This window comes from Sminthopsis crassicaudata, chromosome 2 (genome assembly GCF_048593235.1).
Source record: "Sminthopsis crassicaudata isolate SCR6 chromosome 2, ASM4859323v1, whole genome shotgun sequence".
Lineage (NCBI taxonomy): Eukaryota > Metazoa > Chordata > Mammalia > Dasyuromorphia > Dasyuridae > Sminthopsis > Sminthopsis crassicaudata.
Genome location: NC_133618.1, coordinates 538,449,428 through 538,464,812, shown reverse-complemented (window position 1 = coordinate 538,464,812; position 15,385 = coordinate 538,449,428). Strand labels below are relative to the sequence as shown.

The 15,385-nt window shown below is 33.3% G+C and overlaps 1 protein-coding gene across 1 annotated transcript in view; it reads right to left on the bottom strand.

Annotated features, from left to right (window-relative positions):
- Positions 1–15,385, bottom strand: part of AAGAB (alpha and gamma adaptin binding protein) — a 62,926-nt gene that overhangs the window by 2,660 nt on the left and 44,881 nt on the right. Inside the window, exons 7-9 of the mRNA XM_074294738.1 lie at positions 13,310–13,403; positions 6,628–6,732; positions 456–505 (exon numbers count right to left, since the gene is read on the bottom strand). Of these exons, the coding sequence (XP_074150839.1) occupies positions 456–505; positions 6,628–6,732; positions 13,310–13,403 (249 nt within the window). The remainder of the gene's footprint in view (positions 1–455; positions 506–6,627; positions 6,733–13,309; positions 13,404–15,385) is intronic.

Here is a 15,385-nt window from a genome sequence, read left to right as displayed (position 1 = left end):
AAGCCTAAGGTCTACATCTTGGCTTTGCCAATTACTGCTTGCATGGTATAAGGCAAATTGTATTACTTCTTTGGGTCTCAGTTTTCTCAACAGTAAAATGAGAGAGTCGAACTCAATGACTTTTAAGGCCCATTTCTAACGTTACTAAATCTATGATCCTATGTATGAAACTAAAATTCTAACATTATATTTAAAACAGGACATTCCAGCCAGTTATAAAATTTTTTGCTGATTGTTCAGACTAGATCAGGACTCACTCAAGTTCAAAGAAACTATTCATGTTTGAAGACTGATTTGACTATCAAAACAAATGCTTCTTACTGTATACGTAATGAATAAATTCTTAATTGATAAGCAAAATCTGCAGAGAACTTATCCTCCATTGAGCAAGCAGACATATAACTTAAATATCCTAGCACCCAGCACAGCTTTAATAAAAAACTACTTGCTCTTACCTTTTCTGCATGCAACTTTCTTTGTTCGTGAGGCAAAGTTGCTGCTTTGTCTAGGGAGAAAATAGAATTTAAGAACTTCATATAACAGCACAAGAAATCCTGACTGTGAAATTCTAACCACAAATGATGTAAAGTCACTTTCTGAGTTATGTTTGTGGTACAATCATTAGCGGTATGAACTCTTGAGTCCTCTAACCATTCCTGATCATTATTCATTCCATGTTAATAAATGTGTGTATGGGGGGGTGGTGAGGAAGGGTGTGTAGGCAGAAGTGAGGGAAGAGAGAGGAAAAAAAAAGAGATGGGATAGAGACATTAACTCTATGCAACAGAGTTCTTAACTTTGTCTATTTATTGGGATTCCTATTCACTCAAAGATGACTGCTTTACTGAGGTTACTCCTTCAATTTTTCTCTTCTGTCCCATAAATCTAAATGGTTAAAAGGTCTTTGCTTTTATCTATCTTTCCCTCCAGTCTCAAAGAAGGAGGTAGTGCTTTCTTCTTGTTACATATAAACTCTACTTGTATACTCAATCAAAGAGCATCTTTTCCATGTTTTTATTCCATCAATCAATCTCTTTCGTGCATCTCTAATTCCTCTAAAAACATGCTCAAGTCTTCTCCCTAAACTCCCCCGAACCTTTCCTCGATCTTGAACTCAAGCTATATTAGCATTTATTTCTCTCCTCACCTTCTCTGCAAATGCCTAAGAACCTGGCTGCCTCCATTTACTCCTTAGTCCCCTGCCATGTGGCTAACATCCCCATCCTTCTGAAACGGCTCTTCTGAAGATCACAAATGACTTCTTTACTGCAAAGTCCAGAATCTTTTTTTCCTGGACTCATTCTCCTTGTTTACTTTGGGGCATATGATGTCATGGACCACTTCCATGCAGTTAGGAATGTTGCCACCAAAGAGCAGATCTCTAAAATCCAGGACAGAAGAGATATGTAATTTGACTTGTTAAAGCCTTGGTAGTGATAAAATTTCCATTTGAGACCCACATAGAAAATAGCTGAGGGAAATTTCTCCTTCCTTAGATCTTGCAAGATTCTAATAATTGACAATAGAAAGTATGAGTATAGAATCACATCACAACAAACCCCCTGAAAAGCCTACAATGGTAGTAATTCTTGACTCCTGGTCCCATGTGCAGTAAACAATGGTGCTAAATAAGTAAAAATGTAATTATGCTATGAATGTTACCAATGTGCCAAATAGAGAACTGAGAATTTTACAGCAAGCATGGAGGGCAAGGGAAAAATCTGCAGAAATCTCCTAAGAATGATTATATTTTCTGTTTCTTAAAATGCCAACTTAATTGAGGGAAGAGTCAAAATGGTAGAATTAAGGTAGGAACTTGTCTGAGTATTCTTAAATTCCCTCCAAAAAAACTTAAAAAAGAAAAAAAAAAAACCAAACACCTCAAAAGAAATTTTGGAGCAGAATATCAATGAAAGGACAGAGTGAAATAATCTTTCAGCCCAAGACAACTTAGAATTTTGGCATGACAGTTCTGTCTCATTGGGGTGAGAATAGAGTGCAGTCCAACAGAGTTGGCACTAGCTAGCCAGCAGCAGGCCTTGGGAGCTATTGAATCAAGCAGCTCTGGTTTCATAAAGCTACACCAAATGCTAAGGGGGGAGGCTTACAAAAACACTCAGAAGAAGATTAAAGGGGACTTTTTGATGGCTGTGGGTACATTTGACTATGTGGCACTGTCCGGGTTTTAGTCCAGGGCAAGAATGAGCATTAGCATGCTACAGCATACAACCACAGGAAGTAGGGACCCCAAACACAGTTATATAGAAGGATAAAAGTGTTTTGTTTTTCCCATTCCAGAGCATAGACCAAACCTCTCTTTGGATCATGTCCCTTTGGAAGAACTGAAAACTTATAGACCCCCAAAACTAGCACAAAAACCTGAAGCCTGGAACAGTGCCCCCTCCATCTCAGGAGTGGAATCTAACTTTAACATAAGGTTAAATGTGAAGAAATACACTGGGAAAATGAGTGAACAAAAAAGTACTTGGCCAGAGAAAGTCACTATGATAACAGAGAAGATCAAAACATAAACTCAGAAGAAGACAACAAAATCAAAGCAGTTATATTCAAAACCTCAAAGAAAAATGTGAATCAGGTCTCAAGCCAAAAAAAAAAAAAATTACCTGAAAAAAACTCAAAAAGGATTTAAAAAATCAAACATGAAAGAAATTAGCATGATACCAGAAAATCATGAAAAAAAATGAGTCAATAGCTTGGAAAAAGAGAGACAATAATCCAATGAAGAGAAGAACTTCCTTAAAAAGCAAAACTGCCTAAATAGAAAATGATGAACAAAAATTCATTAAAGAAAATAATTCTAAATGAAAAAAGCACAAAAGTACACTGAAGAAAATATTTCCTTAAAAATTAGAGCAAGTGGAAGGTAATGACTCCATGAAATACTAAGAAACAATAAAATAAAATCAAAAGAATGAAAAAAAAAAGAGAAGAAAATGTGAAATATCTTATTAGTAAAACAAATGACCTGAAAAAAGATCAAAGAAAGATAATGTGAGAATTATTAGTCATGACCAAGAAAAAAAAGGCTATGTCTCATATTTCAAGAAATTACTAAGAGAATTGTCTTGATATATATCCTAGAACCAAAGGGTAGAAGAAATCGAAAGAATCCATTAATCATCTGCTGAAAAGAAATCATAAAATAAAAATTCCCAGGAATATTATAACCAAATTCCAGAGCTCCCAGGTCAGGAGAAAACATTGCAAGGAATAAGACAGAAACAAGTCAAATGTCACAGAACCACTCAAATGTCACAGAACCACAATCAAGATAACACAAGATCTAGCAGCTTCTACATAAAATGACTGAAGGGCTTAGAATATAATATTCTGGAGATCAAAGGAGTTAAGATGACAACCAAGAATTATTTAACTAGCAAAACTGAGTAATAATCCTTCAGAGGAGAAAATGAACATTAATTAATTAATGAAACAGAGGCTTGTCAAGCATTCCTGATGAAAAGACCAGAGCTGAATAGAAAATCTGATTTTCAAATTATAAGACTCATGAGAAGCATTCAAAGGTAAACAAGAAAGAAATTATAAAGGATTCAGTAAGGCTAAATTGTTTACATTCCTACACGAGAAGACAATACTTGTAACTCTTAAATAATTTCATCATTATTAAAGCAATGAGAAGATGCATACATAGAGAGCATGGGTATCAGTTAACTATGATATAATAAGATCTAAAAAAAATAAAACAAAAGTTGATAGAGGGATGTGCTGGGAGAAGGGGAAGGGAAGTGGTAGAATGGGGTAAATTATCTCAAATAAAATAAGTCTGAAACAGGTTTTTACAGTGGAGGCAAAAATTGGAGGATGGTGGTGGAACTTCAACCTTGATCTCATTGGAATTGGCTCAGAGAGAAAATAGCATCCACATTCAATTGGGTATAGAAATCTATCTTACTTTATAGGGAAGTAGGAGGAGAAAAGGATCAGACAAGGAAAAGAGAACTCTGATAGATGAAAGGGGCAGATGGGGGGATTGGTCAAAAGCAAAACACTTTTGAGGACAAAATGAAAGGAGAGAGAAAAAGAGGAGAGGAGAGAAGGATAAACAGGAGAAAATAGGACGAAGAGAAATACAAAGTAATTGTAACTGAAAAAAATTTTACAGCAAGGTTCTCTAATAATACCATCATATCTCAAATACATAGAGAACTTAGTCAAATTTATTCTATATTTTTTATAATATTATCCCTTGTATTCATTTTTCCAAATTATCCCCCCCTCCTTCTACTCCCTCCCCCCCGATGACAGGCAATCCCATACATTTTACATGTGTTACAATATAACCTAGATACAATACATGTGTGTAAATACCATTTTCTTGTTGCATAATAAGCATTAGATTCCGAAGGTACATGTAATCTGGGCAGACAGATATTAGTGCTAACAATTTACATTCACTTCCCAGTGTTCCTTCTCTGGATGTAGCTACCTCTGTCCATCATTGATCAACTGGAAGTGAGTTGGATCTTCTTTATGTTGAAGATTTCCACTTCCATCAGAATATATCCTCATACAGTATTGTTGTTGAAGTGTATAATGATCTTCTGGTTCTGCTCATTTCACTCAGCATCAGTTGATGTAAGTCTCTCCAAGCCTCTCTGAATTCATCCTGCTGGTCATTTCTTACAGAGCAATAATATTCCATAACCTTCATATACCATAATTTACCCAACCATTCTCCAACTGATGGGAATCCATTCATCTTCCAGTTTCTAGCTACAACAAATAAGAGCTGCCACAAACATTTTGGCACATACAGGTCCTTTTCCACTCTTTAGTAATTCTTTGGGATATAAGCCCAGTAGTAGTACTGCTGGGTCAAAGGGTATGCACAGTTTCATAACTTTTTGGGCATAGTTCCAAATTGCTCTCCAGAATGGCTGGATTCTTTCACAACTCCACCAGCAATGTATTAGTGTCCCAGTTTTCCCACATCCCCTCCAACATTCATCATTATTTGTTCCTCTCATCTTAGCCAATCTGACAGGTGTGTAGTGGTATCTCAGAGTTGTCTTAATTTGCATTTCTCTGATCAGTAGTGATTTGGAACACTCTTTCATATGAGTGGATATAGTTTCAATTTCATCAGAACTGAGTCAAATTTAGAAGAATATATGTCATTCCAAAACTGATAAAAAAAAAAAAAAAAAAAGGATATGAACAGGCAGTTTTAAAATGAAAAAATCAAATTTTACTATAGTTGTATGAAAAAATGCCCTAAATCATTATTGATGACACAAATGCATATTAAAACAACTCTGAGGTACCTTATACCTATCAAGATTAGCTAATATAACAGAAGGAAAATGACAATGTTGGCAGGGATATGGAAAAAATTGGAACATTAATGCAATGTTGGTGAAATTGTGAACTGGTCCAACCAATTTGGAGAACGACAGAACTATGCCCACAAAGCTATAAAGCTAGGCATACCGTTGGACCCAGAAATACCACTACTAGGTCTGCATCCCAGAGAGACCAAATAAAAAGTAAAAAAGATCCATATAGACAAAAATATTTATAGCAGCTCTTTTTGTGACAAAGAATTGAGAATTGAGGGGATGCCCATCGATTGGGAAATTACTGAACAAGTTGTAGTATATAACTGTAATGGAATACTATTGTGCTATAAGAAATGATAAACAAGCTGCTTTCAGAAAAAAAAATCTGGAAAAACTTAAATAAACTAATGCAAAGTGAACTGAGCAGAACGAGAAGAACATTATACATTATAATGGCAATACTGTATGAGGATCAACTGTAAATGACATAGCTATTCTCAGCAATAAAATGATCCAAGACAATTCCAAAGAACTAATGGCAAAGCATCCCATCCACTGCCCAAAAGAACTGTTTTAACTGTGAATATATTGTAGCAAATTATTTGTCATTTTCTTTCCTTCATTCTTTTTCTTTTGTCTTCTTGTACAAAATGATTAATATGAAAATGTTTCATATGACTGTACATGTATAACAGATATCTGATTGCTTGCTGTCTAAAGGAAGGGGGAGAGAAGAAATAGAATTTTAAAATCCTCAAATGTTTAAAAAATTGTTTTAAAAATATAATTGGTGGGGGAAATAAAATGTATATAAAAAGACAAATAAAAAGATATAGGGGGAAGCAAAATATGAATTTTATGGAAAGAATACAATAGCAAAATCTTTTATTAACAGCAACTATAACATTTTTAACAAAATGGACCATATCATGTTTTGTTTAGCCATTTACTCATTGTTAAAATTTCATGAGAATGACAACCGGGAAGGCCCTACTTCTTTGAAAAATTTATAGCAGTTGTTAGCTAATAAACTGTTCCCTGAAAGCACAGAATAGATCATAATGATGCAAGGCAGAATGACTTTTATAAGACCTAACTTACATTTAGTCTCAAGCCATCTTGGCACAATATTATAGCTGACTTTTCACATATATTAATGCAAACCAAGGGTCCACAGTCTCACACAAAACTCAGTTACAAGGCATTTCTGCAAGACTGAAACAGTGGTAAATTTACTTCTTATCATATGGGACTGAATATATTTATTATAAATAAAATTAAGATATTTACTATTATTTTTACCTACCTTTCATTTCTTTTAGCTTTGAAAATAGCCGTTCAAAATTTTCCAGATTTCCTCCTCCAGTAGTGAGACTAGCTAATTCCTGGATATCCAGATCTAGCATGGGGTCTGAAAGGAATGTTTGTGAGATTAATGCAAAAATTCACATGAAGTAAATGTACAAAATTCTAAGGCTTAAAAGATGCATAATAAACAAAAGTACTATATTTCCTTCAAGCACTATGACAGTGATATCCATTCACATAAATAAATCTTTAGAATTTCTATAGAAAATGTTTTCCTAGTTCCTTTGATTTTCATATACTCTTTGTAATCAGAATTCTTCCTAAATTATCCTTTAAATCATGATGAAACCTATGGGCCAGCTGAAGGTTTAAGGATCATTTCTTTCTGGCAGCATGTGGTAGGGAAAATGACACTGGGCTAGAAGTCAAGTAATTTGGGATAAGTACCCTGGCATTTGCATTTCACCTTTTTTAATGGTAGTAATGGTATATACTCTGGTAAATTTTTTTGGCCCCTTTTGTATTTCAATTCAAACTGCATAAGTATTTATTAAATGCTTGCCAATAACAAAAGAAAACCAGTCTCTGTCTTCAAGAAGCTTATGTTCTACTGAGATGGGGGTCCCTGAATATTTTATATGTCACAGACCTGTCTGGTATTTTGGTCAATTCTATGGATCTCTTCTCAAAATGTTTTAAAATGTTTTTTTTTTTTTTTTCTGGGTTCAAATAATTCTCTCTTTTTAAAAAAATTTTATAATTATAAAAAAATTTTTTGACAGTATATATGCATGAGTAATTTTTAAAATAACATTATCCCTTGTATTCATTTTTCCAAATTTTCCCCTCCCTCTCTCCCTCTACTTCCTCCCCTAGATGACAGGCAATCCCATACATTTTACATGTGTTACAGTATAACTTAGATACAATATATGTGTGTAAATCCTATTTTCTTGTTGCACGTTAAGTATTAGATTCCGTAGGTATAAGTAACCTGGGTAGATAGACAGTAGTGCTAACAATTTACATTCACTTCCCAGTGTTCCTTCTCTGGGTGTAGTTGTTTCTGTCCATCATTGATCAACTGGAAGTGAGTTGGATGGATCTTCTTTATGTTGAAGATTTCCACTTCCATCAGAATACATCTTCATACAGTATTGTTGTTGAAGTGTACAGCGATCTTCTGGTTCTGTTCATTTCACTCAGCATCCGTTCATGTAAGTCTCTCCAAACTTCTCTGAATTCATCCTGCTGGTCATTTCTTACAGAGCAATAATATTCCATAACCTTCATATACCATAATTTACCCAACCATTCTCCAATTGATGGACATCCATTCATCTTCCAGTTTCTAGCCACTACGAAAAGGGCTGCCACAAACATTTTAGCACATACCCTTTCCACTCTTTAGTATTTCTTTGGGATATAAGCCCAAAAGCAGCACTGCTGGATCAAAGGGTATGCACAGTTTCATAACTTTTTGGGCATAGTTCCAAATTGCTCTCCAGAATGGCCGGATTCTTTCACAACTCCACCAGCAATGTATTAGTGTCCCAGTTTTCCCACATCCCCTCCAACATTCATCATTATTTGTTCCTGTCATCTTAGCTAATCTGACAGATGTGTAGTAGTATCTCAGAGTTGTCTTAATTTGTATTTCTCTGATCAGTAGTGATTTGGAACACTCTTTCATATGAGTGGATATGATTTCAATTTCATCATCTGAGAATTGTCTGTTCATCCTTTGACCATTTATCAATTGGAGAATGGTTTGATTTCTTATAAATTAGGGTCAGTTCTCTATATATTTTGGAAATGAGACCTTTATCAGAACCTTTAGCTGTAATAATATTTTCCCAATTTGTTACTTCCCTTCTAATCTTGTTTGCATTAGTATTGTTTGTTCAGAAACTTTTTAGTTTGATGTAATAAAAATCTTCTATTTTGTGATCAATAATGATCTTTAGTTCTCCTCTGGTCATAAATTCCTTCCTCCTCCACAGGTCTGAGAGGTAGACTATTCTCTGTTTCTCTAATCTATTTATGATCTCATTCTTTACCCCTAAATCATGAACCCATTTTGATCTTATCTTGGTATATGGTATTAAGTGTGGATCCATATCTAATTTCTGCCATACTAATTTCCAGTTTTCCCAACAGTTTTTTTCAAATAATGAATTTTTATCCCAAATGTTGGTATCTTTGGGTTTGTCAAACACTAGATTGCTATAAATGTACCCTTTTTTGTCCTTTGTACCTAATCTGTTCTACTGTTCGACTGGTCTATTTCTTAGCCAATACCAAATGGTTTTGGTGACTGCTGCTATATAATATAGCTTTAGATCAAGTACACTTAGACCACCTTCATCTGAAAATATTTTAAAATGTATAAAATACATAGAATTACAGAGGAAATGAAAGGTTAGGGAAAGTAAAGATCTGATTTTTTTCTCCCATCCAAAGTTCATGGACTCTAAAACCTATCCATTGACCCAATAGGATTTTGATGCTTCCAGGTTATAGTACAGAATTTTTGTATAAGGGATATTTCATAGAGGTCTTATGTAAATCTTAAAGCACTATACAAATGTGAAGTATTAGCTATTAGACATATAAAATATATATCTGATTGGATATGTTATCTTTATTTTATTTTTATTTGATACCAAATAGTTTTGATAATAACTAGTTTATAATATGTTGCAAAGTTTACTAGTTCATGACCCATCCTCATCAGTATTTTCCCCAAAATGTTCTTAAAATTGTTGTCCATTTGTATTTCCATGTAAATTTTATTTTTATTTTATCCAGCTCTCTGAAGATTTAATTTTTCACTGCATTAAAATATGAACATTAAAATAGTATAGTTCTGTCACTTTTTATAATTTAATCTAATCCAAACATAAACACTAAATATTTCCTTCAGTTATTCAAGTTCTTTTCCTCCCAGTCATTATAACTTTAGAGTTGTTCTTATATTAGTTAGCTGTATTTCTAAGTGGGTCAATTCCCATATATTTTATGAGTTTTATTACTATCAATGGGATTTCTGCATGATGTTTTCTTGAGCTTAATTGCTATTGTGTACGAATTTGAAATATTTTTGTGGGTTAATTTTATCTTCTGTGATCTTGCTGTACTCATTTAATATCTCCATTTAGTTGGGAGATTTTCTAAATACACTATCATGTCATCTGCAAAAAGTAATATTTTTAATTTCATGTTCTGTTTTATTGCAACATTAAAGTTTCTATTTACTATGTCAAATAATAGAATGAATCCCTATTTTGACATTGAGTAGAAATGTTTTTAATGTTTAAATGTTGCATATTATATTGGCTATTGGTTTAAGATGAATACTTATTGTGTTAAGGAAAAATCTTGTTCCTATTCTTTTTAGTATTTTTTTTTTTATCATGAATGAATGTTGGATTTTATCAGCATTTATTAAGTGGTAGAAATATAGAAAAAAAACAAAAAACACTTTGCCTTCGGTGAGCTTTCATTGTACTTTGTATAGGATGGTGAAGACAAAGAATTTAATATATATACAAATAAAGAAAATTATTCCAGGAAAGAGACAGCACTACAAACTGAGGGGAATTGGAAATCTTTTCTGTAGGAGCTTTAAGTGCAAAGACAAAAATCGAAGGCCTTAAAATTTTTTGTTTTAATTTTATTTTAATTGATCCTCATTCTGTCCTCTATCATGGACCTTATAACAATTTTTTTTTTAAAAGAGGAAAAAACTTATCAGTGCATTAATCCTATTTGACAATACTGTAATACTCTAAATCCATAGTTCCCCAACTCTGCAAAGATAAAAGGGATGTTTATTTTCTTCCCTGAGGTTAATCTTGGTTTTTAGATTGAATTGGATTCAATTTCTGTTTATATTATTACATTCTTTTTATTTTTTTTCTGGTTCTGCTTACTTCACTCTGTACTAATTCAAATACATGTTTGAAGTTTCTCTGAATTTCTCACTTTTCATCATTTTTTATGGTGTATTCCACTACATTCAGGTGCCAGTTTGTTTAGCTACCCCCCAATTTATAAATATTTTCTTTGTTTCCAGTTTTTCCTACCAAGAAAAAGTGTCACTATGAAGATATAGGTATTTGTCTTTAACTTCCTTGAAGTATATGCTTAAAAGTATAATTGCTGAGTCAAGAGGTATGAGCATTTTAATCATATTTTTAAAGCCTACTTCAAAAAGATATAATGATTGGCAAAGAGTCTCTCTTCTCTGCCCCCTATCCCGCCATTCACAGATGCAATCATCAATTTCTTTAAAGGCTCTTTTTTTCATTTGTTGTATTAAAGATTGACTGTTTTTCTGATGTTTAACCAATCTTGCATTTACAGAATAAACCCTGTTTGGTCACAAAGAATTTTTCAAAAATTATACTGTGACATTTTGATAGGTAGTATTTCATTTAGTACTTCTATATCATATTGGGTAAATTGGTCTACAAATCTCCTTTTAAATGTTATTTTTGTTAAGTTTAAAAATTAACACCATTTTTTTTCATAAAAATAATTGGGGGTGATTTCCCAGCTTTCTCTATTATTTAGAATAATCTTTGTAATACAGAGATTATTTGTTCTTGAAAGGATTGTGAATGCATTTTATCCAGGTGTTTTTGTTTTTTTAAGAAGAATTTTTAATGATTTGTCTTATTTTTCTCCAAGACTGGTTTATTTGAATTAATTTTATACTATATCCATTTTGGTAATTTACATTTGTATAGATTATTAACTATTTCTTTGCACTGCCCAACTTATTAGAATACAGCTGTAATATTTCCTAAAAATATACTTAATTGCTTTTGTATTTGTTGTGATCTTTCCTTTTTCAACTGTAATTTTGCCAACTGAAATTTTATTTTTCTGTTTATTAATGATCCCTTTCCTGTCACCCTGCTTTACCTTTCCAAAGACTAGTACCTAATTTTTACTGATCAATTCAAATGTTCTTTCACTTTCTCTTCTTATGTTATTCTTATGTTATGTTTTTAATCTTTTTTTCATCAGTTCCTCCCCTTAGCTCTTTCCCTTTTAAAAATTATTTCTCATCTACATAAAAAGCCTATTTATTAGTAAGTGTTGAATTATTTAGGATGGACTTTTGCATTTATTTATTATTAAAAACATTTTTAACCTAAACTCTATTTGGACTGTTTCTAATGTAATCAGAAAAGATCATATATGTAAAAGTTTATAATTTGATAAACTTGTGACTCACTGACATAGTTAATCCCTCCAAAGATGCAAATTGCAATTCTTCAGGTTTTTCCATTCTTTGGGACTTTTGCCCATGTTCTCCCAACATGCTAGGGACCTTATTCTAAATCTCTTGACATTTGATATATTTGATATATAAAGTGCTTTAGAAACTTTGAAAGTGCTATATAAATCTGTAATAGCAGTGGTGTTAACAGTAGTTATGTACCAGTGGAGCCCATGGGTTTCTAATATCTTCACTCAGGCTATAAGCTTGGCCCAGTTCCTCATGAGTGATAGGCTGTAATATATTCACACCTATCATATGAATCTCATTGCTATTTGACAATTTAGAACTTTTATTCTTTGTAGTTTGGTATTTCAAGATTTATTGATAAACATCAGTATATCACTGAAAGAATATTGTTGTTAAAGATGTGAACCTTTGTTTCAGAGGAAAAACTGTGATTACTAAAAGCAGTGTACAAATTTCCCAAATTTCAGCTAATTTTTTCTTTCTAGTTACGTTTTCATCATCCATCAGCAGTTACTTTCTAAAACATATACACTGACCGATTAACTCTGAGTTAGCCTTCTAAATGTAGATTAATATCTGGACAATTTTTACAACATCCACACTATTTCTTCTTCTTGTTTTTCCTTGCAGAGTTAGATCAAACTCAAGTGATTATGGATCTCATTTAGGAGTCAGTATAATGTTCCAGAGCTTTACAGAGGCAAGGCAATATCACCCATCAGGAGAAAAATTTGGAAGACTTCTCTATCTATAGGGAATCACTCATCCAATTAAACTCCATCTTATCTGGATTATTCTATTTTTACTGGAAATCCAATGTCTGTCAAAAAAAGGAGGTTTTAAGTTCTTTTGTTCCCCTTGTTGTAACTAATTTATTTAATTTCAGGGGATAGGAAGGGAGAAAAGGAAGTGTGATGTGATTAGAGTAGAGGAAATTGCCTGGGGAAAAATGGATCAAGTGGGACTTTGTTCTAGGAAACTAATAATCGGGAAATTGTATTTTCTTACTCTAAAACATCATTCTCATGGCAACAGACTTGTGTTGGCAAGAATATATATCCTAAATAATGGGCTTGGAATTTTTTTTTCTTTTTGAAAAGTACAAAGCATTAAACCCATGAAGGTGTATAATCACCAACGAAACCATGAATTACTACTATTGTTTCACTTTAAGAAAAAAAAGAACAATCACAGAAACATACTGTTTCCCCAAATATTAGATAAAATATGAGCATTGTCTCTTTGACCATACTAAAATCCTACCAGAAAAATCAACAGAATAGCTAAATATTTGTTAAGCAGTTGCCTCTTTTTCTACCCATTTAAAATCAACTTCTTCATGATTTATAGTAACACTTCTATTCTAAACTAACCAAGCTAAACAAAGTGTTTCTTGGTAGCCATGGAAGAGACTTACCTACAATACTATCAATCTGGGAGTCAGTTGTGTTAGAAGCACTATCTTGATGGTCCAAGCAGCATTCAGTCCCATCTCCTACAGGTGAATGAGACTGTTGATAACAATTAAACAATAAATGTATTACTTCAGAATAAAATCAGATAAATTCACATCTTAATTCCCAGGCTTTCTTAGAAGGAATGAGAATGCACCATAAGGAATCATAGGAAAAAAAAATTCTAGATATGCAGGACTTTAAAGAGAATTTTTTAGTCTGTTTTAAAAGAAAACTTAATTTAGAACTTCTAATACCTTCATGTAGACAATTATAAATTTTAAAATGATCCACTAAATGGTCAAAATCTTTTACAACTTGATCAATTTGAAAATGAATGAAAAAACTTTCTAGGATATTCAGGTCAAGCTAAGTCAACAAGGATTTATTAAGTACTTTCTATGTGCCAGGTACTATGCTAAGTGCTGGAGATACAAAGAAAGACAAATACAGTCCTTGACTTCAAGGAGTTTACATTCTACTTGGGGAAACAATATGTAAATTACATACCTACAAGATATATACAGGAAAAGCTGAAAGTAATTTCAGAGGTAAGGCATTACTACCATTAAAACTTTGTAAAATTCTATTCAGGATATGGCATGTTAACCAAAGTAAACTTTTTCAGAAATTTTATCATATTGAGGACCAATAATTTTATCCCCCCAACCACAGTGTAAATTCTCTGAAGAACTCTACATCTTATAATTCCTTTGTATTACACAACACCTCATAGTAGGTGCTCAATAAAAGCTTATATAGAGCAATCTCAGTCACTTTTGCTGGAATGCCATTCCTGTTATGTATTGGTCTGTCTGATGCCTCTGGCACCTCCTTCTCTCTACTTTTCTCTTCCATGTGTTTATCAGCTTTTGCAGGTTCAACTGTCACTTCTAGACAAATGACTCCTAAGTCTACATCATTCCCTTCTCTCCACTCAGTCACTTACTTTGTTTAAACATTTGCCACCTCTAGACTGGACTATTACAATCACCTCCTAATTGGTCTTCCTGACTATCTGTGGCCTTGTTTCTTGACCTGCAAAAAAATGATGAAGTTGGACTAGAGAGTTATAAAGATGTCTTCCCATTCTAAAATTGTGATGCTATAGCAATCCTCAGCATTGCCAAATCAATACTTCTAAGGTACAGCTTGAAAAGCTTCAGTAACTGCCTTCTAGGACTAAATTCAAACAACTCTGTTTGTCATTTAAAGTCCTCCCAAACATAGTTTCAACGTTTTTCCCCCCAGATATTTCCCCCCAGTCCATTCCTCATGGACTCTCTCCAGCCAAACTGGCTTAAGTGCAGCTACTCCATATGACATGAGATCATGCCATCTCTGTCTTTGCACAGATTGTACTCTAGATCCTGAAGGTTCTCCTTCCTATAGCTAACTCCATGAAAACTCAAGCACAATTGTGAAAATTCCATTTGAAATATCCCCCTACAGGAGGTGCTGAGCCCTACCCTCAAATTACTGGTACTTACTTTTTATGTAGTTTGTATTTGTTTTAAGTTTTTATTTGTTTATCTAGCACTTTGCCCAGAGTCTATCCCATTATGATCCAAACCAATGTCCTAAGTGCTCTCTATAATTATGAATTATTGTTAAGTCACCTATCTCTGGAGTCTGTTCTCAACCACTGATGGATTAATAGGCCTGGCACACAGAAGAGACTTAATCAATGCTTCCTGAATTTAGATCAGGGTACCACAAAAAGAGTGGTAAAGAGTTAGAAAAGCTAAGATCCTTAAATAAAAAGCAATGCATTTGGGAAAAGTTCACTAGGAAAGCATAAAGCAGAGCCCTTAAAGTCGGGCTTACTTTTTAATGAGTCAGTTTCAGATCCCCAGCATCTTCCCCCATCTCCTCTCATAGTTATAAGCAATCTTTAGGTCTTTGCATTCTTTTAATTGCTTTTCTCCCACAGTATAAAAATGCTTTTTAAATGGGCAAATCTCTCTTAGAAAAAACTGTGACAACATTACAACAAAGACATGTGACAACATTATTATAAAGAACAAAGGGAAGATCAA